The 25,541-nt window shown below is 62.4% G+C and overlaps 1 protein-coding gene across 4 annotated transcripts; it reads right to left on the bottom strand.

Moving 5' to 3' along the window:
* Positions 1-1,025: 1,025 nt before the first annotated feature.
* SH2B2 (SH2B adaptor protein 2) lies at positions 1,026-23,844 on the bottom strand. 4 transcript variants are annotated; one of them, XM_030872085.2, is made up of 9 exons: positions 23,582-23,844; positions 12,476-13,224; positions 9,199-9,300; positions 7,448-7,539; positions 6,232-6,323; positions 5,960-6,124; positions 4,626-4,834; positions 1,988-2,159; positions 1,026-1,491 (listed from the first exon to the last, which is right to left on the bottom strand). In XM_030872085.2, exons 2-9 carry the CDS (start codon positions 13,193-13,195, stop codon positions 1,148-1,150), a joined length of 1,896 nt encoding a protein of 631 aa, XP_030727945.1. In that variant the 5' UTR covers positions 13,196-13,224; positions 23,582-23,844; the 3' UTR covers positions 1,026-1,147. The 4 variants fall into 4 exon arrangements, with proteins under 4 accessions (XP_030727945.1, XP_069899696.1, XP_030727946.1 ...); XM_070043595.1 differs by having other exon boundaries at positions 5,960-6,121; positions 23,582-23,712; XM_030872086.3 differs by having other exon boundaries at positions 23,586-23,647.
* Positions 23,845-25,541: the final 1,697 nt, after the last annotated feature.

Here is a 25,541-nt window from a genome sequence, read left to right as displayed (position 1 = left end):
CTGGGTAACTCAAGCAGAAAAGCTCTGGGAGCCCCCCAGGGGCGCTGGTGCCCCTCATACCGGGAAGGGCTTGCAGGTGCTGCAGTAGCAGTCCCAGGAGGATTAACTGTCTGGGAAATGCACATCATGGATGCAAGCCCTACAAGGGCGCTCCTGGGCAGAGGGACCGTGGGTCCATGGCCCCAGGCGGCGAGGCAGAGTTTGGACTTGGGGAGGGGAGGGTGCTTTGGTGCAGCAGGCACAAGATCCTTCTCAGGACCACTGCCTGAGGGCTGGGGTGCTGGGACCTCGAGCAGGCTGTGTCTCCAGGCAGGAGCCACAGCTGGACCTCCACCTGCAGGGCGGCAAGGGGTTGGGGTGGGGGGTGGGAGGACCCTCTAGGCCACTTGCAAGTTTGAATCTAGGTCAAAGGTGAGAAGCCCAGCCTCTTCCACTGCCCAATCCCCAAGTGGGCTCATGTGGGAAAATCCTGTCCACACTGCCAGGACCTCAATGACGAGCCCAAGGACACAGTTATTCTCTCCTCACCAGAGTCCAGCTCCTCACGCTGGCATTCAAGGCCCCCCATACCTGGCCTCGCTCCCATCCTTCACTGTGTCCCAGGATGAACCCTCCTTTCTCAGCTTTCCTCTACCCTCCCCTCATTCTTGCCCCCAAAGCCTCTGCTCAGTTATCCCTCCCCCCTTCCTCTCTCACAGCTCCGCCAAAGCCCCCTCCCCAATCCCTGTGGGCCTCTTGGGCCCAGCGCTTTAGCTCTGCACCTCCTTCAGGACTGCCGGTTTTCTCCCGGTTTCACTCGCCCAACGGGGTGCCGGGTCCCCTAAGACAGACCTGGGTGGGGGCCGGGCAGGCGCCAGGCCACGGTGGGCTTTACACGGGGGCCCGTGTGTGGCTCTCCCTCCTCCCTGGCAGGCCCAGGAGGAGCCGTGCCTGAGGCCAAGGCAGGAGAAAGGACGACGGAGAGCCAGGTGCAGTCCCTAAAACAGGCTCTTTAATAACATTATGTCTTCACTGAAGAGCTTCGCTTTTCCCACCCAGCGCCGGGCGGGGGCCGGCAGGGTCCGTGGGACGGACGGCCACGTGGGCCATCGCCCCGCGGCCGGGCGGGTCCGGGTGGCCCCAGGGCCTTGGCGCCGCCCGCGCCGGCCTAGTAGAAGGAGTACTGGTTCTCGACCGCGCGCGTGCGGCCCCGGGCGCCCTCTCCCGGCCCGGTCTCTGGGGGCTCGTCGGCGCCCCCGCCCGCCGCCTCCAGCAGGCGCTCGGCGCTGTTGCTGCGGCTGCGCGCGCTCAGCGGGCCCTCGACCGGGCGCGAGGCGCCGGGCACAGACGCTGCCGAGGACGACGAGGCGGATGAGGACGAGGCGCCGCCGGCCTCCGAGGGCGAGGCGGGCGGGCAGGCAGCCGCGGCGAGGCTGGAGAAGTAGTGCTGGCCGGCCGGCTCGCTCCAGCAGGTGGGGGGCGCGGGCGCGGCGCTGGGCGAGGGCCCCGGGTCTGCAACGGGAGACCGCGGGCCGTCAGCGCCAAGCCTGGGCCCTGGCCACCCCCCGACCCCCAGTCCCGGCGTGCAGACAAGGGCCAGAGCCCCGGAGGAACGGGATGGCCTGGCATCACACAGGGAGCCGGGAACCCGAATTCAGCGCGCCGGGTTCCAGCCCACCTCCCCGATAACTAAAGTCATGGGTATAGGCGACACCCGCGTGCCAGGCACCCTCACTCACCCCTCCAAGGCTTCCTTCCTTCAACAGCTCAGCGCTGAGCCCCACCTGCGCAGGGATCTAAGGGACTCCACCCCCTTCCACCTGCCGGGAATTACTCAGGACACGGCTCCCTCAGGGCTGCCACTCTCCCGCCAGTCCTGATGCCCGGGTTGCTTACAACTCGCCCAAGACCGGGTGCTCATCCCGCGGGTCTAGCAGGGTGGCAGCCTGAGGGTGACTCCCCCACTGCCCACCTGTCTGTTTGCACGGGCCAGGTAGGGGCGTCTTACCAGGTGGGGGGTCCTGGGCCCGCACATAGCTGCGAAGGGTGATGTCTGCAGAGCCCCCGGACTCCAGCGGGATGGGGTGGGTGTGGAAGTGGCGGAGCATGTCGAGCACAGACTGGAACCACAGGTGCTGCACATGGCACTGCCCGTGGCCGTTCAAGGACAGGCGCAGGTGCTGTGGGCACAGATGGGTGTGGTCAGTGTGGGGTGCGGGGGTCTCGGACTGGCCCCACGCTTGGCAAGTGCCTTGGAAGGTCACGGGGAGGACCAGGTCTCACAGAGGCCACAGGGGTGGTGTCAGAGTGGGGGCGCCTGACACATGAGCCCATCTTAGGGGGGGTCATGCCTATGGCGGGGATGGGGAATGAGGGCCACAGAGCCAGGCTGGGACTGGAGGGAGCATGCATCTGTCCCTATGCTGGAAGCGCCCACATCAGGCCCTTCGCACACCCCCTCCATCCCTAGTCTCCAAAAGCCCTAGAAGGTAGAGATTACAGCCTCCATATTAGAGATGGGGAAACCCAGGCCCAGGGAGGGGGAGACTCGCCCGCAGCCGCAGAGCACAGAGCTAGGAAGAGAACTCGTGTTTGGGTGACCCTCCCACCCCAGCAGCTAGGGGTCTGCCCACTGTCCCCGTACAGGCAAAGCCCAGCAGGCTGCAGACAACCCCCAGGGTGGCTGGGGACGAATGGCTGCAGACGCTGCTCAACTGTGCTGCAGCGGGAGAGCGTGCAGCACGGAGGAACAGTGCCCACCCGGGCCAGGCGCCTCAGGGAGAGAGGAGCCACAGGCCTGCGGTCTCTAGTGGTGAGCCACAGGTCTCTGGCTTCAGCCCTTTTTTGCTCCATGTGTATCTCACAAGGGGAAGAGTGGCCGTCTCTGGGGTGTGTGTGGCAACAGGGGTCATGATAGGAGGGTGCATGCGATGGGGGAGCTGGCCTCCTAGTACAGGAGAGAGAAACCCTGGGGAGGAGGGGAGTGTTCCCACGAGTGAGTTCTGCCACTCGGCAGGGCCAGAAGTTGCCAGAACAGTGTGGGCAAACCCGGGGAGCACTCATGGCAGCCCAGGGAAGGGGCTCAGCCCAAACCAGCATAGTGGGGTCACACCACAGCCTCAAGTCGGGGTGGGGCCTTTGGGGACAGAGACCCAGGGCAGAGCTGGGCCCCAGGGAGCGTGTGCCTCTCAGTCTTTGGAAAAACATTCCAGACATTTCTTATCTGAAGGTGAAAAGTGAGGCCTGGGAAGGCAGAGGTCTTCCTTCCCCGGAGGTGTATGAGTAGGAAGCGGCTCTATCCCACCACTAACTTCTCTAGCTCTGCACAGGACTCTGGACAGACACCGTGCTCTGAGAGGCACCAGCTGTGGTGAGTACAAAGTTCAGGGCTGGGTTTTGCCCTGGAAAGAGTGGAGCCTCCGGCTCTGTCTCCCCTCCAAACATCCTGACCCCACCCCCCGACCCCACCCGCCTGCCCCATGCCCCACGGTGGGCTGGGCACCATCTGAGCCTCTGGCTTGGGCAGGCATCAGACCCGGGCCCTCCGAGGAGGCTGCCCTGGGGCCGTGCTGGTTGAGAAGTAAACTCCGGGTCAGGCTGCCGGGGACAGCGTAAAGCGCCTGGTTGTCAGAGGAGCTGGTGAGAGCAGCTGCTTTCCAAGGAGGAGTCCCTAGGGAAGCGCTGCCCATGGGGCCAGCCGGGGGCTGGGACACTGGCTACCAGTGCAGGCCTGGAGCAGGAGTCCTAGGGTGCCCCCTCCTCCAGCAAGGACTGACGGGAACTGTGTCCTGGGCGGAGCCAGGGCTGGGTCTGTTTCCTTAGCGGAAACTCGGGATGGGGGGAGGGGAGTTTGAGGTTCCTGCCCACTCTGTCACACTGAAACCCCCCACGGTCACTGGACTTTCTGTCATGTGTTCCTTTGTGCCTTAGGTCTTTATTAGCACGCAGTGCCCTTCCTTGAGAGCCCGCCTTCTGGGTTCACAGCCGTGCCTTTGCCCTGCCCTGTCTGGACCACCCTTCCACTTGTCTTCACCTCAAGGATTCTCTGTCCATTGCACGTCTCAGGTCAAGGTCCTCTCCTACTCTGGCTGGTGGGGTCAGGAGCCTCCTCTGGCGCCCCCTGCTCTGTGGCCCTCCTGCCGGGCCCAGCTCCTCCTCTTCTGCCTGGTTCTCTAGGGCCCACTGTATGTGGTTCCCTTCCACAACCCCGGGCCTGGTCTGAGCACAGGCCTGGCCCGCAGCTGGGGACCACGAGGGGCTGGTGAGCTGTGCTGAGCAGGGGACAAGAGGGGCTCTTGCGTGCTTGGAGCACTGGTGGACCCCAGCCTTGTACGGAGGTGGCTCTCGGTGGAGACCCTCAGAAGCCCTAGTGCTACGTGATCCCCAATGCACAGGGTCAAAGTCAAACCCTCAGAAGGGCCCAGCCTCCTGGGGGCTCGGCCACCAGCAGAGAGGTGCAGGAGGGAGGCGAGTGATTCGGAGCATGGCCGGGGTAGGCCTGGCCTGTGGGAAGCCATGCCACCCCTACACCCGTGGAGCCTCCTCCTGGGCGCAGGTGCAGCCTCAGGACCAGGGCCACCTCAGCCCGCCTCCCCCTGGGCTGGATACTTCCCCGCTGTGCCCCCCACCCGCCTTCCCTGACTTACCTTGGCCTTGCCCTGGAAGTTGAAGGTCAGCACGTACTCGCCAGGCCGAGTCTCACTCTGGCGGATCACGAAGAGGCCGTGGCTCCGGGGCCCGCCTGCCAGAACCAGCTGAGCTGCCTTGACCCGTGACAGTGTCCCGTGGAACCAGGGGTAGTCAGAGAGCTCCAGCTCGGGCTCAGCCTCGGGCTCCGGCTCTGCTCCGTCCTCCACTGCAGAGGGATGACAGTGTGAGAGGCGTGGGGGAGAGAGGGGGCACGTAAACGAGAAAAGGGATGCATCATCTTGTTGGGTTTTTGCATGTAAGATGCTGCTGAGTAATTTAGAACGAGGCAGGGAGCTGACCCACCCACTAAACATGTGAGGTAAACTGAGGCACGGAGAGGAGAAAATGATAGAATAAGAGAATGTAGATTTAAGCTACAGACTGGTTTAGCAAATAGTTTAATGATAAGAATGTATCACGTGATGGAATGGGTGCCTTTTGTCTCAAGGAAAGACCATTAATAGCAATTGGTGGGATTTCCCTGGTGGCGCAGTGGTTAAGAATCCGCCTGCCAATGCAGGAGACACAGGTTCGAGCCCTGGTCCGGGAATATCCCATGTGCCGCGGAGCAACTAAGCCCGTGCGCCACAACTACCGAGCCTGCGCTCTAGAGCCCGCGAACCACAACTACTGAGCCCACGTGCCACAACTACGGAAGCCCACGCATCTAGAGCCCGTGCTCTGCAACAAGAGAAGCCACTGCAACGAAGAGTAGCCCCCGCTTGCTGCAACTAAAGAAAGCCTGCACGCAGCAACGAAGACCCAACACAGGCAAAAATAAATAAATTAATTAAAAAAAAAACAACTGGCAAATGGTTTCTGCTCTCACATAACACACATTAAATGTTTTTGCACCTCCTGAACCAGTAACAAAACTCCTCAGTACCCCAGCTGTGTCTGCTTGTATGTATAACATCAGAACATGCTTATTTCATAGTCATCGTCCGGTTTTCTCTGGTTTGGTGGGATCACTTAGTTTCCTGGGGTCACTCTCTAAGTCGGCAACAAACCTGGGAACAGATCAAGTGTCTGTGTCCCCAAGCCCTCGTTACAACCCTTTGCACCCCTTTCTGTGAGCGTTTTCTACTGAAACCAGGGCCCGTGGGAGGGGTCACATTCCCGGACTAGCCTGCAAAAGCCAGAACAACCGAGTAGCTGTGCAAAGGACCCAGTGGGATGAAATGTCACTGCTTCTGAGGCTCAGGAAGCGCTTGGGAGAGGCCTGGGGGTGCCTGTGGCCTCGGGCGGGGGCGCAGGGAGGGGCAGCAGGAAGAGTGCAGCCCCACTGCACCTGTGTTATTGCTGTCACTGCCGCTGCCACCTGGGGACTCCAGGGTCTCCAGGAAGGTCTCCAGTGGGACATGGACCAGGGACTCCCCGACGGCATCTCGAGCTCGGCTGTGTGGGGCTGTCACCACGGCTGCCGTTGTCTCTAGGGGCCGGGGCAGGTCCGCTGCTGGAGAAATGGCAGGTGAGAAGCACGTCTGTCTGTCTGACCATCTTTGAGCGACCGTCCCCTCCGACCCTGCCTCCACTACTCCAGCCAGCTCTGTCCCCACCTACCATCCGTCAGGAGCTCACAGCTGCAAGAGGCCACACGGCTGGCCAGACAGCTTCCCCGGGCACAGGGGAGATCGGCATCTTCCTCGCTGTCCCTGCGAAGGCAAGAAAGCGCAACCACGTCCTGCCATGGGACTCGGACCGCAGGCTCATGGAGCCGGGAGTGGCAGACAGTCCCGCGGCCAGCATCAGCCCTGTCCCTCTGCCACACCCTCAGCTTGCTCTGTGGCCGCCATGTGAGTGACCGGGCCATATGGAGATGTCTCCTGGTGGGTGCAGCTCTCCTGGAGGTCACATGACCCCTGCCCCCTAACCCTCGACAGGCTGCCCTCCTCCTAGGATCCCACGGAGGCCCTCATACAGGGGCAGGGCGGGGTGGGGGGGGGCCCTGGGAGGCGCTCAGGACTTTAATTGTGCTTCCTTAAATGAAGCTCTTAATCAGGAGGCAGCAGCCCCTCCCCCGGGGCCTGGCTCACCCCAGTAGCCGGAGCTCCTGCCAAGTGCTCAGCCTGCTGGCCTGCTGCCCCTCCTCCTCCGGCCTCGGGCCTCTCCCGCGCGGCGCCGCCAGCCTCCCTGCTGTTCCTCCCGCACACGGCTGACCACAGCTGCCCTTATTACCAGCCATGGCTCCCCACTGCCCCAACCTACCAGCTTCCGGCGCCCTCACGGAAGTCTCCTCCTCACGGGCTCTAATTCCAGTCACCCGAGGGCCTGACATTCCCTGCGAGTCCCAGGTCCTCGCACACCTCCACAGCCTTTGCTGGGCTGTTCTCTCTCTTCTTCCTCCCTGCCGCCCCCAGCCCCCTCTGCCAGGCTCAGGCCCGCCCTTTGTTTAAGCCGCAGAGAAGGGGGGCACCTCTACCACTACAGCTTCTCGGAGCCCCAGGACTGGGTTAGGGGCCTCCCGGTTGGTCCCCCACCCCTGGCACTTTGGGCTCACCCCATCACTACCCCTGTCCTAGTGGTTTCAGCCTCCCCTGGAGTGAGAACAAGACTTGATTTAACTTCCCTCCAGGTCCCCAGACCCTGAACCTACAGGGCCTGCTGGGAATGGGAGTGTGGGCGTTCTGGCCAGCACCCACCTGAGTTGGACTGCAATGGGAGAAGCCCATGTGTCAAGCTCAGCTCCTGCCCTCCCCGTGGAGGCTGGACCAAGGGCACAGCCGAGCTAGGCGCCCCCCACCCCGTCTTCCCATCCTAGGAGCACTTGGGCACTCACCCAGGGTCCACACAGCCCTGGATGTCAGCTACCCACGAGTGCTTCTGCAGGGAGTCGATGGTCTCCAGGATGTACTCTGCTCCGTTCTCCACCTGGGGAGGGGGTGGCGAGAGTCCAGATCACAGTCAGCACCCTCGGCAGGAGGCTCCGGAGCCCGGGACAAATGGCTCATCCCACCCCTCCCCCCTGGGGGCTCACTGGTGAGGGCAGCAGGAAAGACAATGGGGGCCCTGGGTGGAGCCCACACTCTCAGCAGCCCCTTCCTCCTGGGCCCCCCACTGGGGATCATGGAGATGATGTCCAGCCCTGCTGAGCTCAGGTCCTCAGGCCCTGGAGGAGGCCATGCTGGCTGGGCAAGGGATGGGGAGGTGGGGTGGAAGGGCATCACAACCCTCAAGTCTGTGAGGGGCCGGCTGGCCCAGCAGCGAGTTGAGGGCCCACACGCTTTTGCGCCTGGAACTCCACCTCTGTGGCCACGCCCCTGGGATAAGAAGCCTCCAGAAGGGAAACAAGGAGGAGAAAGCCGGGCCCAGAGTGTGATCCTGCACATACATTGTCTGATGAACTCTTCCCAACAGCCCCGTGAGGGGGGTGATGCTTTCCCCGTCGTACAGATGAGAAGACTGACGTTCAGAGGTTCAGGTAACTCGCTCAAAGTCACACTAGCGCTCGGTGGAGGTGTTGGGGCCCGAACCCAGGTCTCTAAGGCCAAGGCCTGGGCTCTGAGCTTCTTGTCGCGTGTCTCAGTAAAGAGCAGTTGGACTCCCAGCATCTCAGAGCTGGGACGGTCCTCGGAACTTCCTTCATCCCCTCTCTGAATGGATGGGGAAACTGAGGCCCACAGCGGGCCGGCAGGTGAGCCCGTTGGCCTCAGGTCTCCTGAGCATAATCAGAGACACAGAGGCCACCCAGCTGTCGGGGGCGAGGCTCTGACCTGTCTCATCCAGCAGATGAGAGTGCCAGGCAGGGAGGGGCCGTGTCCTCAGTCACCCGTCTGGGGTGACTCAGGGTATGGGGTTGGCAAACGTTTGCTAAATGAATAAGAGAGTTCATGACTAAACAAACAGGGACAGTAAAAACATAAACCCAACCGGGAGCCTGGAGAGGAGGTGCGGGGGGCCTCCATGCAGCTTCGGGTGGGTAGAACCAGGCCTCCTTGGGGACTTGGCCTCACAAACACGCTCTAATCCTCCAAGGAGGCACAGGGCCACAGCCCTGGCAGCCCGGAGCCGTGTCCTCAGCAACCCAAGCAGGCCACCCCGGCGATGTGGAGCCTGGGAAAAAGAGGAGCTGCCCCCAGACTCACTGGGGTGCCCCCCTGCCCACCCTCAGGGCCTTTGTGCCCTCTGTGGGACCAGGCAGGTTCCCACACTCCAGTGCTGGCGACAGGAGCATTTGCATAACTGCTGCAGGCTGGCTACCAGTTCCTGTCTGTGGGGTGGGTGCTCGCTGACTCCAGTGGGGGAAGGGAGGGGAGGAAGTGAAACTCAGGACCTTCACCCAGGCGCAGGAGGAAATGGGAACGGGGCCGCACATGGTGGACTTGGACGACACCTGGGGCATTTGGCTTTGGAGCCCAGGCCAGGATTCACATCCTAGCCATGTGCTTGACATCTGCGTAGGATCCTGGGACCCCCAACCAGGGCTCCCTCCCCCTGCCCTGCTGCTGGTCCTTTACCCTCACCTCCCCCGACACTGCCCTCAAGCTCTGCCACCCATGAGGGATCTGTGGGGCCCGGGGTGGGGCTCACCTTGAGCACGAACGTGTTGTCCTTCTCCGGCATCTCCAGGGGCATGGTGGTGCGGACCTCAATGATGGCCGACAGAGGGATGCTGACTTTGGGCCTGGAGGCCTGGGAGGCCAGAGGAAAGGGCAGTGAGACAGCGGCCCCAGGGCCTCCTGAAGCCCTCTCCCCCGTCCCCACTCCCAGAGGTCAGAGCAGCCCTCAGCTTAGGATGTCAGGCAGCCCTGGCACAGAGGTGTCCCAATCCCCATTTCACAGATGGGTAAGTTGAGGGAGTTCCTGGGAAACAGAGGGACCTCCCCATATAGTCACACAGCAAGTCAGGGACAGAGCTGGGACTGACATAAGTCTCCCACCTCTGAGCCCTGAGGGGGTGAACTCTGCCCCAGCTGCCCTTCCGCCCAGCGCACCTACCGGATCTGTGGTTTTCACATTTTTCACCTTGACCCATAGTAAGAAATACATTTGACGTTGTGACCCAGTACACACACACAGGTAAAAATATCTCTGAAACACATGTTTCACCAGACAATATTTACCCTGACTGTGTGATGGAGTGTGAGATTTTCTATTCTATTCTAGTTCATTTAAAAAAAAATGCTCATCTCCCCCTTCAGACTAGATTTTCCACAGCACAGGTCTGGAGCCTCAACTCAGAACAGGACTCCTGGAGCCGGGCAGGCCGTGTCTCTAGGTGGAGGCAAAGGGACCAGTGTGGGATTTAACCAAGGTGAGCTGGCAGGACTCCTGGGGACGGCCCTCTGCCCCAAAGCTCCTGGCCCTGGCCTGAAGGCCCCCCGGGGCTGCCTTGAGACTGAGATTCCTGGCAGGGCTTGGGCTTTGGGACAGGGGCTTTCTTAGGAGGAAAGGGAAGGGCCACACGTTGGGTGGGCAGGCGGATGGGAATTCCTGGCAGCACTGGCTGCCATCCAGCAGAGCAGGGCTGCGCTTGGGGCGGTGACTGCGAGGCTCGGCTGACCATGGCAGGCCACCAAGCCAGCCGGCGGGGCAGGGGCCGCGGTCCTGGAGTGGGTGGAGCGGACAGGTCTGCAGTGAAGGCTGGTCTGGGAACTACCGCTGGGCTCCCGCTGGCCACAGGCGGTGATTCCTCTGCCTTGCACTTGAGGCCCGTCTGTCCTGGCCTAGCTGCCTCTCACCCGGCTCCAGCTCACTGTTACCACTTCCCTGGACGGAGCCATCAGGATGTTTCACGACCCCAGACCTTGGCTCACTCAGCTTGAGTCTCCAGAAATGCCTGTCCTGGGGCCCTGCCACCTGGTGAGCACTCATGAAGCTTCTCCTCCTTGTGGCCCCCCGAGCATCCTGTGCTCACCCCACTGAGGTTTATTTTACCATCCAGTCCAGCAAATATCACTTGTCTGGTGGTTCCCTAATGGCAGGGGGCCAGCGTCATTGCTCCCTGGGCCCCAGGGCTGGCCGGCCTAGGGCTATGAGGGCACCTGGGGTCCAGGAGACTTTTCCTGCAGGGTGAGTGAGAGGGCAGGATGCTGGAAGCCTGACACACGGGGCTGTATGAAAGAGCAGGCTGGGGGTCCCCGAAACAGCCCCTAAGCCTGCAGACCCCAAGCCCCGGTCTGCTCCAAGGGTGCAGCTAGGCCTTCAGGGGCCAGAGGAGGAAGAAATCTGGACTGCGGATGGGTGAACAGGACTCAAAAGCAGGGGGAGTGTCAGCAGGGGCTCCCCGTGGGGCTCATACACCCTGGAACCAAACATATTTGGGAAACCGGACCTGAGCCCTCACCAGGCATGCTTCCCACCTGGCTCACTCCTGAATTCACAAACATTTGCACGAAAAAAGGAGGGTCTGAGGCCAGATCTGGGATAGGAACCCACCTGCCTTTCGCAGAGGTTGGGAAAGTGACCCCTCAGGAAGCCTGCCCTCTGCCCGTGGTGAATGGTGGGCTGCAGGGGGCACCGGCTGCTGTGTCCCCTCCCTCGAGGGCAGCAGACATGCTATTTACAGCTGAGCAGCTGTGGTTGCCACTCAGGGCCCAGAGGCATTGAAGCCCTGCCCTGTGGGTGACCTTGGGCAAGCCCCACCCCACTTCCCACCCCTCACTGGGCCTCGCTCTCCCTGTCTGACAAACGGTGGAGTTGGGCTTAGTGGCCCATGACTCTCTCAGGGACCTAAAGGTGGGGGCCTGGGCAGGCAAAAAGTTCTTGGTGAGTCTGGGCATCCTGGGACTTGGGGAGAAAGCTCTTCAGAGAGTCAGTGTGTCCCTGGGAGATCACCTCTCATGCGGCTCATGGGCACCCCGCCTTGGGGAGCCCACATCCTGCACCTCCAGGGGAGAAAGGCAAGGGGGAGCATCCAGCGTCCCGACAGACAGGGAGATGGAGAAGGAGGCGAGACGCAGGGTGGCTAAAGACAGCGGGGAAAGAATGGGCCCAGAGGTGGGTGAGGGCCCTGGGCGGACAACCCCGCACTCTTCCAAACCTCCCAGTGCACAAGGAGCTCCCAGCTCCACGCTCCTTTCATTCCCGAGACCACCAGGGTGATGGGTATAATTAGCTCAGCTCTGCCTCCTGCGAGCTGCGTGACTTTGGGCAGCCCACACCCCCTCCCTTCGTTCTCTTCTCTTCTTCTGTGACCTGGGGACCATGCTGCCCGCCTTGCCGGGGCAACTGGGAGGATGAGGGCTCTCAGAAAGCGGGCACTATTGTTAGAGTTATTCCCTCTTCCCAAATAAGGCAGATTTGCTCTGCTGGAGGAGACCCAAAGCTGCCCTCAGGGCTCTGACATTGAGCCCCCAAGAGAGGGGAGGGCACGGTGCACTCAGGTGAGCGGCCATGCTGGTGACAGCCAGGAGAAGCTTATGAAATCTGGGCCGGAAAGGGGCCACCTGGGCAGGGGCTGGGCTGGAGCGTGGCAGCTAAGCTGGGGGACAAGTAGATTTCCCCTGAGAAGGATGCAGACCCCCGGCAGGCCCTCTGTGAGTGTGCCAATGTCATTGCCTCCTTTCCTCTCTGGGGAGGCTCCAGCCACCCAGGGGCCCCAGGTGAGGAAGAGGAGTCCAGGCAGCCAGGCTCTCCAATACCTCCAAGAACAGTACCCAGAACCCCTTCTGTAGCCAGAGGGCCCTTCTGACACCTCACAAGCAGAAAAAGAGGGCCTGAGGGGTGACTCATCCCAGAGGCAGAGGGGGGCCCCTGGCATCCCAGGTTCCTGACCCTGAATACTCCATCCTGCCCATCAGATCAGGCAGTGCGGTCCCCGAAGCCAGCCCCTCCACGGTCCCCCCAGGTGGCGGTGGGCACTCACCTTGGGCGGCACGAAGAACTCTAGGCGGAAGCGCTCGCCTGCCACGGCCCTGCGCAGGAGCAGGCGACACTTCTGCCACTGGGCGACGCCCCCGGGACCCGCGGCCGCGTCGTCGGCCACCATGAAGCGCAGCGCGCCCTCGCGCTGGATGTCCAGCAGCTCCACCTTGGCCGCTAGCGTCCGCGACAGCCGCAGGCGCCGCGTCCACTTGTCGCGCGGCTCGGCTGGGGGCTCGGCGGCCCGCGGGGCGGCGTCGGGCTCGGGCGAGGAGCGCCGGTGCCACATGTCGCGCACGCCGTCCACCACGCACAGGCTCATATTGCGCAACGAGAAGCCCTTGCGGACGCGGGCCTTGGCCGCCGCGTGCGCCGACACGTCCTCGGAGCTCCGCGAGTGGCCGTAGGGCGCGGCTTTGAGCGCCGGGGTCCCCGAGGGCTCGGGCTCCATGGCGTCTGGGGGCTCGGCCGCTCCCCGGGGCGCCGGCCCGGCCACCAGCACGCGGCGCACCTCCTCGCTGAACACGTCCAGGAAGTTGGCGGCAAAGTGGCGGGAGAAGGAGGCCCCGGCGTCGGGCGTGTCGTAGGCCGGGTTGTCCCGCAGGAAACGGCAGAACTTGTGCGCGAAATCCACGGCGGCCGCCTGCGCGTGCAGTTCACAGAACTGCCGCCAGTCCGGGACCGGGGCGGCGGCGGCGGCGGGGCCGGGGGCGGCACCATTCATGGCTCCTGTCCCATCGCAGCCCCCGGAGGCTGCAGGTGAGAGGAGCGAGTGAGTGAATTCCTGACCCACGTCCAGAGCGCCCACCAGCCCCACTCCCCCAGGGCTGTGTGCAAGCTTCAATGTGTGAGGACAACCAGGCAGGGGGGACACGTGTCTGCAAGAGGGGCACTCTCCTTCAAGCAGCAGTCTCAGGGAACCCCAAGGTCATTCCTGGGCTTGGCGAGGGAGGCTGGGATGACAGACGCCTTCAAGTGGGGTCCCCAATGAGCCTCCAAGTGACCTCGCTTCCCTGAGTACCCTCTTCTGAGGGTCCCCAAAGTTTGGTGGACAGAAAGAAGTCATGCACAATCCTCTTGGCTCTGCCTTTGAAATATACCAGGAACCCCACCGCTCCGCTGCTCCCCGCCATCCGTGCTGCTGGCCTGGGACCCACACAACCCTTTCTCCTGCCTGCAGTATTTTAGCAGCCTCTTCATTGGTCCCCCGGAACCTGACCTCACCCCCTATAGCCTGTTCTCCACCCAGGAACCCAGTCATTTCTGAAACATAAGACAGATCAGGCCCTCCGCTGCTCAGAATCCTGCAATGGTTTCCCACCCCACTCAGAGTAGAAGCCAAAGTCCTACCCATGGCCCCCAAGGCCTCACGTGATCTGCCTCCATTTGACTCTCTGAGCTTATCTCCCGCCACTCTTCTTGCCCACTCTGCTCTGGTCACACCTAAGTCCCACCCCAGGGCCTTTGCACTTGCGATTTTCTTTTGTATTTGCCTGGAATGTCCTTTCCCCACACCCCCTCACGTTTTTCAGGTTTCTGTTCAAATACCATCTTGTCCGATAGCTCTCCTTGCCCACCGCTCTATTTAGAATAAGAAATTCTCCACCCAGCGCTGGTGTCTCCGTGCCCTCTGCCTGCTTACTTTTCTCCACAGTGCTTATCCCCATCTGACAGTCTGTTTATCCACTTGCTTCGTCTCGTTCCACCCCCCCCCCCCGGACCGCCACCCCCCCAAGCACCACACCCTCCCCGGAGAATACCAACTCCACAAGGCAGCGGTTTTGACAGTCTCATATGTGGCTGTGTCCCCAGTGCTGGGCACATGGCAGGCACTCAGTAAATGCTGAATGAATGAATGAACAAATGAATGTGCTCAGCACACCAGGCATGTCACAGCTGTCACTGCCCAAGCCGTCACATGGGGCCTGAGAACACACAGCTTGTTAGTGACACACCAGGGATTCTCACGCTGACTCTGAGACTTTGGGCGTCACCTCCCAGTGTGGATCCAGTATGACCAGTGTTTCAAACTGGCATTGAAGGTGCCGCCTCTTCAGACTCCTTTCCCTCACCGTGGACTGGCTGCCTGCTCTCCTTATGTTCCCCCCTCCTGGCACCCTGTTCCCTCCAGAGCTCCCATCCAAACAGGACCTTCCTGAAGAGGCCCTGACCGGGGAATCCCACCTTTCTCCTCCTGTCCCCAGGTGCCCCCACGCTTCCTCACTCCGGATCGCCAAACTGCATGGTGTGTGTCTAGTCATCTGGGGGCCTTGCCTCCTCATGCCCCATCACTCCTGGGGGCACAGGCCCAGCCATTCTGTTTATGCATCTCCTCCCCAACAGGCCAGGGTGAAAATTACTGGTGGAGAAGAAGTGGGGTGCTGCGGTCCTGCCCTGCCTTAGGGAGCCCCTGTCTGAGGGGGCCGGCCAGTGTTAGGGGAACTGAGACAGGGGGTCATGCCCTCGCCTGCCTTTGCAGGATCCCCACAATTCCAGCATGGCCCTTCCCTCACAGCTCCTGGCACCATCTCCTCTCTCCTCTGGGATCCAAACTCTGTAACTAATCACCAGGTGAAAATAGCTGCCCCACTTCTGTGAGATCATCTTTGGGGCCTCTGGGCCATAGGGTACCGTGGGAGTTCCCTCTCACCTTGGGGCAACCTCGGCCATCGATCTGCAGTCGATAACCACAGGACAGCCCCAGGGAGGAAACAGGCCACTTAGCACTGAGGACAGTTTTCCTTCCAAACCAGCAGGTCTCCTCAGAGGCTCTCACCCCAGCACTGGCGGGAGAGTAGCAGGGAGTTCAGAGAGCTTCCTGGAGGAGGCAGGGCTTGCACTGGGCTTCATGCTGGCAAAGAGGATGAAGAGTGACTTCACTGCAGCCATGAGCAGTAACTCGGAGGCAGACTTTTCAGGACATGGGGAAGGGGCTGGGGGAGAACAGGGGCTGAGGCACCCATGAATATGGCTCATTCTGGGCCTCTCTCCTGCCCTGCGCTTCCTCCTCATCTAGCTAACTCCTACTCATCCTTCAAGAATGAATCCAGCGGCCACTTCCTCCAGGAAGCCTTCCCTGACCTCCCCTGCCTCCCCAGCCCAGGAGACAGGTGTTTCCTCTGAGCTCCCACAGTCCCTGCCTGTGCACCCCTCTAACGAGGCGCCCACTGCAGGGTGCCCCAGGTATCTGCTTCCATGTCTGTCTCCCACCTGGCACAGGCACTCCTTGGGGGCAGAAGGCAGGCCTGAGTCATATGCCCGGAATGGGGGTGGAGGCAGGAATGCACCTGCCACCATCACCAAGGCCTTGGCCTGACCTGTGGAGAGCGGGCGTTTCTGAGGGTGGGGCGAGGACGAGGCCCTGCAGCTGAGTTTGTGAAGCCCCGTCCCTGGGCTCCAAGCCCATCCATTTACCCAGCAGGGCAGTGCTCCCCACAGGGGCCATCTCTCTCCCTCCTGAGACCACCAGGAGGGTCAGACTAGGTGACAGGGCAGCCTGGGAAGGGTTAGCACTGGAGCCAGCAGCGAAGTGTGCCCCACTTGCCATAATTTTGCCCTCCATGGGGCAGGTGGGGACAGGGAGGAAGTCGGTCCCAGTGCCACATCCTCAAGCGTCAGTCCCCGTCCCTCCCACCCTTCCTGCTGGTTGAGAATATTCCTGGCACGAAGGGGTAGAGCGGAGGGACAGGACCCAGGGCAGAGGCTTTCACTGGGTGAGGGGCAGGGGGAGGGTCCCATCTAGGCCGCACTGGAGGCAGGGGTGGAACTCGGAGAGGAATTTGCCAAGGGTAGGGGGCACATGCCCTAGGCAGGCACTGGCCTGGGATGCACAGAGGCTGGGGCTGCCTTGACCTCCCCCCTCCCCTGCCCTGACCTCTTGCTGACTGGCCAGGAGCCTATGGGCCCGATGCCCAGCACAGCAGCCCTCACTGTCCCCTGGGTCCAGCTGGGGCTACACAGAAGTGGCAGGGGCTGTACAGCCAGGGCTAGAAGTCACAAGCAGCCGGGCCAGCCCGGGAGCCCCAGCCCTAGTTACAGACCCAGGCCCAGGCATGGCTCTCTGTAAAGGGGGGGCCGCAAGCCAAGAGGAAGACGGCTCAGCCCCAGCAGGGCACGGGTGTGCTGCCCCCCTCATTTTTAAAGTGAGGAAACTGAGGGCCGTGGGCCAGAACTGGGGAGGAGACCGAGTGCAGGTACTCTGCTGACCTGGGCTCCAGGCCTGACCCCACTGCTCTCTGGGTGAAGGACGTTGACCTCAACTCCAGCCTCTGGGCCTCAGTTTCCTCACTTTAAAAATGAGGATGAGGGAATTCCCTGGCCGTCCAGTGGTTAGGAGTCCGCGCTTCCACTGCAGGGAGCACAGGTTCGATCCCTGGTCGGGGAACTAAGATCCCGCAAGCTGCGTGGCATGGTGAAGAAAAAAAAAAAAATGAGGATGAGGGGCCGCCCCTTCCTGGAAGGACAGCACAGGAAGTGGTCTCTGCTGTGTTATAATCCATGTGTACCTGTGGGCAGGACTAGGGCTCTCCAAACCTTTGGGTGGAGCCAGGAGGTCTCCAGGGACCAGTCAGTGTGACACCCAATCAATCATTCTGCAGGTAACCACAGACCCAGATGTGGGAAAAGCAGAGCTTCAGGGGGAGGGGAACCCAGAGGTACCAGAAGCAGGGTAGACGAACTCACCGGGCTCCTACTGTCTGGCCTGTCCGGGAAGGCTTATGGATTGACTCCAGCAGGCCCTGGGCTCTCCCTCCTCCAGTGGCTCCTTGGGAATTTCCGCCCGAGTCTCTGCCTGTGTCACTCTCCAGCCGGCTGGAACTTTCTTCCTCACTCCGCTGACTAGTCAAATTCTGCCCCACCTTTAGGCTATGTAAAACACTCTCCTCTTCCAGGAAGCCTTCCCCCTACACTGGCCCTTCCATCCTGAGCTCCCATGGCCCCTGTGGTCCTTGGCCCTCTCGCTTCCATGGGCCGGGTCCCAGCTCCCCCTCCTCTGGCCCCAGGGAGCCAGAAGAAACCTGCCGAGTCCGTGCAGGACAGCAATGGACTGGCCGGTGGGAGATGTGGGCTCTGTCTTGGGCTAGGCCCTATGTCTCCCGAGGCCTCGGCTTCCCATGGGGGGCTGGAGCAGTGGCCTCCAGCGGCCCCTGTCATGGCCCTTGGACACTGAAGACTGGGGCCCTACAGTCCCTCCAGGAGTGGGACCAGAGGCAGGCAGGAGGTTGCCTCTCACCTTCACGGGCTTCTTCTATGAGGACTCCGGTGGAGACAAAGCGAGCCCCACCCCCATTCCGCCTGGCCTGGGGATCAGGTGGTGGCCCCCCAGCGGCCCTGGGTGGGCAAACTACCCTCCCCAATCCATCACCCTGGGGTTCTTCCAGGCTCAGCTGGGCTGTCTGGCTTCTCCTCCTGGAGCAATGTTTTTTGTTCCCATCTTGCCAGGGCCAGAGGGTGATGGGATGGGGCTTCAGGGAGGCAGGGCAGGGGGTGGGATGGGGAGGGAAGCATAATCCAGTCCCTGCCTGTTGCCTTTCCAAGCCATGGACTCTCCTAACCCCTCTGCCAAGAACCAGACGGGAGAATCCCCCAACCCCCACCCGGTTAGACGCCTGGGAGAGGGGGCGGCTGGCCTTCCGGTGGTAAAAATAGCACTGACAATTGGAAAAGAGGAAAGAAAGCCAGCCATCAGCCCCCAGTGGCACGCAGTTCCGGACCCCATGGCCAGGTCATTCCTTAAAATATTAATGAGGCGGCCTAGCCACCCTGCTAATGGGCCGGTGACCAATCGATCCAGCGCACAGTGGGCAGTGGCCTGGAGGGGCGGGGAGGCACCGGCGTGGTCCAGGCCCACACCTGCGGGGGAGGGGGAGTGTTCCAGGGAGCCCCAGCTGGAGCTGGCCTCCCTACCACAGTCTCCTGCCCCCAGGGAGGGAAGGAGGCCCCCAGGGAGGGAAGGAGGCCCTGCAGAGCACACCAGCCGCCCGGCAACCTGAAAGGCTGCCCTCTGGGTGGGGGGCAAGGCCTGAGTGGCATCCTCCTCTGTGCTGTGTTCCGGGCTGGGCTGGACAGTGCTACCCGCCCTACCGCGAACCACTCCCGATGGGGAAACCGAGGCCTCTTCTTGGGGCCCCCCCAACACAAGGAGAGGAAAGAAGGCCTCCCTCGGCTGCCCCCTGCCCTCCAGGAAGCTGGCCCCTACCATGCTCACCGATGTCCTGTCCTCCAGGCTTCTCAGGACCACCGGCCCGGCCCAGCCCAGCCGACTGAGCACTTTACCACCAAGCCTCCTCCCAGCTGCCGTCCTGGCCTCTGTGGGACCGTAACCCCCGGTCGCCCCTCTGCACCCCGCCCCCTGCAGCACACAGACAACCTTCTGGCCCGCGACGGAGGCAGAGTACCCAGGGCTCAGTCTGTTTCACTGTTGGCGCCTGGGCGTTGGTTCTTAAGTCTACTCCCTCCCCCCTCCCCCCCCAGAAAGTGTCCTCACAGGGCAGGCCCTGAACCAAGGCCTCCTGCAAGAAGGACGTGCGGCTGGAATTCCCTGACCTTCCCCACCCAGAATATCTGTGCTCGACCCATGACCCTGGCAGGAGGCAGGAGTGGGCGTGATTTCTGGTCTTAATACTCTTGAACTGGCTGGGTCTTTGCTGCAGAGTGGGTCTGGGGAGGAGCTGATTAGCGACAGGGACAGGTGTGGATTAAGAACCCTTGGGACTCTGCCCCTGTCTGTGGGGGTCGGGGTGGGCGGAGGGAGGGGTGGCGCGGGACTCAGCTGGCCCTGGCTTTTCTGAGTATCAGTTTCCGCAGCTGTAAAGTGGGACCATCCTGCTCGCCCACTTAGGCCTGCCTGCTTCGTGGTCCAAGGCCTGTGCTGAGGAGCGTCGCTGGGAGGCGGCTGCTAAAAGCTGGCGGAGCAGCTCTGTGCCCTCACGCCTTCCACGCGACTGCCAGCCTTTGCCACCGTGGGAGTGGGGAAGCCCTTCTGCTGAGCCCCCGAGCTTTCACTGATGCCCCCGAGCCTGACAAGCCCCTCTGGCTCTGGGACCTGCAGACCCCTGGTCCGAGGGGGCCCCACAGCTGCTTCCATCACGGGGGCCCCGTGGCCGGGGCGTCTCCCCTCCTCCACATCTGACCATCTGACACATGGGACAGTGGAGTGGTTAAAAGCCTGAGATCTGGAGCCAGACCGGCTGGCTTTGCATCCCAGCTCCCCTGCTTCCTAGCCGTGTGACTCAGCCTCCTGGGGCCTCAGTTTCCTCATCTGTTAAAACAGAGGGTAAAAGAGCAATGACCTCAAAGGCTGTCATGAGGATTAAACAAGTGATTTGTTTAAGAATCAAAGCTCCTCTGCTTCTATTTCCTAAGTGTCTTGTATTCATTCCCTCTTTTCCTCCCACTCCTCTGGGCGGAGGACTCCTCCCAAACCTCCTTGTTTCTCACGATCCCCCCCAACCCCTGACAAATCCAGGCTCCACAGTGTGGCCAAGGTCAACTTTCTAGGACTCACATCCAATTGGGCTATGCCCCTGTTTAAAGCCCTTCTCCCCTCACATCTTCCCTGCCAGGAAGTGAGGATTCTCCCGTCATACAGATGAGGAAATGAGGTTCTGGCGAGGGAGGTGACGAGCCCATCATTCACTGGATTTGTACTGAACTCCCACCATGTGCCGAGAGCCATGCTGGCGGGTCCAGGGCCACAGACTGGTGAGGGGGGGAGTGTGAAGCCAAGTTCACATCTGTCCCTTTCTGTAGCACATGCTACTCCCAGCAGGGCTTTGTCACTGGGGAGCTCTCACTCTTGAGGGCACAGTAGGGGGACCCAGGCCCTGCCTGGGGAAAGGAGATGGCCATCCTCAGAGGAGAGGGCTCTCTGACAGGCTGGAGGGCAGGGGAATCCAGGGCTGGGCCCTGCAGGAAGTCGACATCAGATGAGCAGGGAGCGGGGGCCCCAGGACAATAAGCTGTGCCGGGGCCTGGGGGCTCAGGAGGGAAGCCTATCCTCCTTCAGGAGCACCTGGTGCTGGACAGCTCCTGGACAGGCTCTGTAGGTGGAGAGCAGGCTGGGATGGCTCTAGCTGCACTGGCCCTGCCATCCTGGCACTGCAGAGCAGACGCACCAACCCCTCTCCATCCTTGGCCTGAGCCTCGCGGTCTCTCCCTCTCTCCCGGTGTCATGGATCTCACCTAGGCCCTGATTCATAACCCTCCCAGACCTCCCTGGGCCATGGCCCAGCCCCGCAAATCTGCCGGACACCCCGTCAACCCCTTAGCCCACCAGTCTGCCTTCCGGCTTTTTTCACGATACACATACCAGCGACTCCTAACTGAGACCTCCAGTGCCTCCCCTCGGTTCTGAGTATCCCAGAACTCGGTACTGCAGATGCTTATAAAGCTTCCCCAGGCCTTTTCCCAAACAACTGAACTCCCAGCCTGGCTGAGCTCCGCCACCTCAAACTCCCCACATCCAAGTTTTAGTACATCCTCTTCCTCCAACCCCTGCTTGTCCACTGCTCGGAGTCTCAACGTGCAGCCCGGCACTGCCCCACCTGCTTCTCTGCCCCAGTAGCTGGCAGGCCCCTGAGCCCAAGGGGGCCCCGGGAACGCCCCCCTTTGTCCTGTCCCGGCCTCCACTCTGCCCCCCCTGCCCCTCGTCCCTCTACAACACCACATGGCTTGTGGCCTGTCTTCTCTACCAAACCGTGAGTCCCCAGCTGGGTGTTATACCCGCCCCTAGGTGGGCCCTAGACACAGAGGGTCGGAAGTATCTGGAGAATGGAGCCCAAACCCTGCTTCACCCAGAGGAGCCAAAAGATGCCGTACTCCCACACACTGCTCTGCCCAAACAGGTGTGGGCCGTGACCTCCTCTAGATGTTGAAGAGTCAGCCCTGCTCTCCCCTGGGACAGAGCACAGCCATAAAAACAGACGCACCCGGGCTTCCCTGGTGGCGCAGTGGTTGAGCGTCCGCCTGCTGATGCAGGGCACGCGGGTTCGTGCCCCGGTCCGGGAAGATCCACATGCCGCGGAGCGGCTGGGCCCGTGGGCCATGGCTGCTGAGCCTGCGCGTCCGGAGCCTGTGCTCCGCAGCGGGAGAGGCCACAACAGTGAGAGGCCCGCGTACCGCAAAACAAAACAAAACAAAAAACCCCAAAAAACAGACCCACACAGGTGAGTGGGGAAGAGAAACCTCCCCAGTTTCCAAAGCTGCCGCCGCCCCTCCAGCCCCACGTGGACAGTGAAAGAGCAGGAAGCGAGGCAGGCTCTAAGACTGGACCCGAATGGCATGGGGACAGCTGCCAGGAGGCCCAGTATACCTAAACTCCCAAGTCCCTACAACCCAGAATAGACAAGCAGTGCAGGAGGTAGAAACCAGATTCTTGTCAGAGAGAAGCGGTTTGGAAGCCTGGCTTGTTGGTTGAGTGACTTTGGGCAAGTCATTTCACTTCCTTGAATCTGTTTCCTTCTCTGCAAAATGGGGATAATAATAGAACCAAACCCCCAGGGTTGTTGTGAAGATTACATGAGAAACGCCACAGAGGCCCTTAGCCTGGCACGAGTCAGCTCGAAACCAAATGCTCAGCCCTGGGGGTCCAGGCTCCACCTGAGTGGGGGTCCCACCTCCTAGGGAAGCTCACCCTTGGGTATGTGCGGGGGGTTCTCCCTGGGAGACCCACAAAGTAGGGAGGAGGGGTCTAGAAATTTTAGACAGAGTTTTCACAGTAAGGGTAAGAAAAAAAGCATATGCATTAACTCGATTCCTCAGAACCATTCAATTATCCCGCATCAGGATCTCCTGCCCATCATCACTGACGCCCTCTAGAGGGGGAGAGGAGGCAGTCTGTGGGAAACTGTCTCTGAGAACCCCATAAACGCCCTGAACCTTGCCACTGCCCCCACGGCCAGACCTCCTCCAAAGTTCTTAGAGCTGAAGGGTTCTAGGTCACTCCCAGCCGACGGCCTCCTGGATGGGGCAGGGAGGCCAGGATGGAAGAGGTTTGTTCAAAGTGGGGGGCAAGGTTGGGGGGTGGTTCAGTTCACACCCCCAACAGAGGCAGCCAAAGTGTCTTAGGGTAGGCATCCCCTGGCTCCTCCGTTCTCTTAGGGGTGCCCTTTCACCCATGCTCAGCGACCTGTGCTGGAGGGGGCAGCTCTTGCTGGTCACCCAGCTAGGAGGTAGGCAGCACCATCCCCATTTCACAGGGTATTTAATGGAGGCTCAAAGGGCAGAGGTAGGGTTCAGTCCAGGTTTGACTCCCGGCCCTGAGGCTCTCCCCTGCACCTTGTCCACGGTCACTCCTGGGGCTGTCCAGTCAGCCCCGCGCGGCTCCTGAGGGGTCCCAGTCATTGCAGACTCCTCCCCCTGAAGACTTCACTTCGTGGGCTGCTGGGGTCCCTGCCTCTGCCCGGTCCTGGCCCGCTGGTTTGGCGCGGTGCCGGGCCCCGCGCTGCCCGCAGGTTCATCAATGGCCGAGGCCGAAGGGACTGAATGGAGGGCATGAACCCGCCCCTTCTTAAAGGCGCCGGCCTCTCCGGCACCCTCAGCGATCCTCCCCCCTACCGAGAGCTGCAGGAGAGTTCCCAGGGTGGGCGGGTCGAGAATGGAGACCGTGAGAAAGAAGGCCTGGGCCAAATGGAGGGCGTGCCGGCCCAGCGACGGTGGTCTGGGTAGGGTCCCTCCCGTGGCCGGCACCCTCCTTCCAGGTTGGCCCTCCCCCAGCCCCCGCAGCCTAGGGAAGAGACCCCAGCGCTCCAGCCCCCCCAGCCCCCAGCCAGAGACCCCTCCTCCAGGGGGCCCGCTGCGCTCGCCCCACCAAGGGGCCTGGGCCCTGGGAAGGGGCCTGGGCGCAGCTGCTCCGGAGGCGGCTCGGCCCCTCCCGCCACTCCCGCCCGGCCCGGCATGGGGGTCGGAGAGCCGATCCCCGCCGGGGGGCGCGTCTCCTCCGTCGCGCTCCCTCCCACCCGCGCACACAAAGACAACACGCGCGGACCGGGGCGCGTGCGGCCGCGCTCCCCAGAGCAGCAGTGCGCACACACACGCGCGCCCTCAGGGACGGATGGAGTCCGGGGTGATGGACGGGGGGACGAGGGAACTGAGGACAAGCAGGCCATACCTACAGGCGCGCAGCTGTGGCCGGGAGGGCCGGGGCGCCGGAGGAGCGCTGCCCGGACCGCGGCCGGCCTCCCGGGGCCCGGCGGCTCATGGCCAGCGGGGGGTTCGGGGTCCCTCCGGGAGGGAGCTGGCGTTGGCGGCGGCTCCTCCCTCCGTCGTCCACAACCTCGAAGGCTCGTGCGCTCCTCACTGGCCCAGCGCGGCCCCGGTTTGGCTCTCTCGGCGGCCGAGCCCGGCGCGCTCCGAGCCCAGCCCCGCGCAGCGCGCGCCCCGCCCGCTCCCCCTCCTACCCTCTGCCCGTGCGGCGCGCGCCTTCCCGGCCCCGCCCCCGCCTCGGGCTCGGCCCCCTCGCCCCTCGCAGGTCCCGCCCCCGCCGCGCCCCCCGCCCTCAGCACGAGCCTGTTCGGCGCCCGCCGCTGCTGCTCGCTGCCTCCGGGTGGCGGCGGTGGCGGCGGCTGGACTGCCGAGCCTTGGGGCCCAGAGGGGTTAGGAGCTGGCTTGCAGCCGCTGCATTTGGGGCGAGAGTCCGCGGCTGCCGGGTCTCGCGGAGCAGGCTCCAAGCCAGGCTCCGGAATCCCCGCCGTGCAGAGGCGTCCCCCGGAGCCGGGGGTGGCGGCCCCGGGAGCGTGGCGGGTGGAGGCCGGGTGGGTGGCCTGAGTAGTAGGGTAGTGGGGTGTATGGGGCGTGGGCGCCCGGCGGGGGCCCCAGACCCTCCGGCGTGGGGACAGTGGGCGTCTCGAGAAAGCCCAGATGTCGCAACGGGAGAAGTCAACGTCTGGTTCTCATAAATCCCAAGGGCGAGCACCACGCCCCCTCCCCCCAGCGCTCCGGTGCAGGAAATAGCCCCGGGGCTACAGGGCAGGGAAGACCCGAGCACAGGTCCCACCTCCCCACCTTCACAGTGATGGGGACACTGACGCCACCCGGGTAGGTCTTCAGAGGTCACACAGGGCTGATGGGGGGAGGGGAACACAGCCCTGTCTTCCTCACCCCTGCTTGGTTCTGCAACTCCAAAACCCGGGGCATAGGTTAGGGCAGATCCCAGTCTGGCTGAAAGAACAAAGACTGCTGCTGGCCTTTGCGAAAGCTTGTGGACTAACCCCTGGGGAGCTGGGGACCTCCAGGAGGCTTCCCAGAAGAGATGGAGGGGCTCCAGCAGGCCTGGAAGGCGCCCAAGAGGAGCAGAAGGGCATCAGTGTGAGCAGAAGTGTGGAAGGGCTGCTCAGAGATGAGACCTATTGCTTGCTCCTTGGGGGGTGCCGGACTCCTCCCCTCCTCTCCATTCTTGCCCCTGCCCCAGGCCCTCAGCTCCCACAGGCAGTTAGATCTGCGTCTCCCTGCCTTTGCTAAACTCTCTGCAACCCCACCTCTGGCCGTTCTGTGATCTACCATGGTCTTCCTGCTAGCTGGGAGTGCCTCCATATGTTGCCCTCCCCCACCCATGGTGACCTCTGACCTGTAGAGAGCTCTTTAACCTTTCCCAAAGCCATTTCGCATCTCTAATTTCCCAGCAAGCAGGACAGGCAAAGAAGGTTTTCTTCCCAGTCTTGTGGATGGAAAGGGTGGGGCCTAGAGAGGAGCGGTGGGCTGGTGAAGGTGGAGACTGCCCCGGAGTCCTCACCTCCGGCCTGCCAGCCCTGGGCTGCCCTCCACAGGGGCTCTAAAGCAAGGCAGGCCTGGTCTGAGGCCCTGGTACCCGGCCCCTACCCTTCCACACACAGACCGGCTGCTCTCTCGCCAGGACCTGGCTAGCAAACACTTCATGAAAGCTTAGGTGCGGACCAAACACCGTTTGGAGCTGCACAGAGGCCTGGACATCTGTCTGGGAACCTGACCTATGAAGGGGGCTGGGAGGCGTGTGGGAGTGTAGGGGTGGGTGCGTGACCGCCTGCAGAGTGGGAGAGAGGGAGGGAGGCTCCACGCTGCGGCCTGGCTGTGGACCCCACCCTCATGGGAGATGG

Source organism: Globicephala melas, chromosome 15 (genome assembly GCF_963455315.2).
Source record: "Globicephala melas chromosome 15, mGloMel1.2, whole genome shotgun sequence".
NCBI classification, from domain to species: Eukaryota; Metazoa; Chordata; class Mammalia; order Artiodactyla; family Delphinidae; genus Globicephala; species Globicephala melas.
The sequence above is the reverse complement of the archived record's forward strand: the minus strand, read 5'-3'. Positions and strand labels throughout refer to the sequence as shown.

What these genes read in the sequence shown, in the direction of transcription:
- SH2B2 (XM_030872085.2), bottom strand. Translation starts at nt 13,195, where the DNA reads ATGAATGGTGCCGCCCCCGGCCCCGCCGCCGCCGCCGCCCCGGTCCCG. An exon ending in AGTTCTTCGTGCCGCCCAAG is followed by an intron (nt 9,301 to 12,475) that starts GTGAGTGCCCAC and finishes CTGGCCTCCCAG; the next exon opens with GCCTCCAGGCCCAAAGTCAG. An exon ending in GGCCCAGGACCCCCCACCTG is followed by an intron (nt 1,492 to 1,987) that starts GTAAGACGCCCC and finishes CTCCCGTTGCAG; the next exon opens with ACCCGGGGCCCTCGCCCAGC.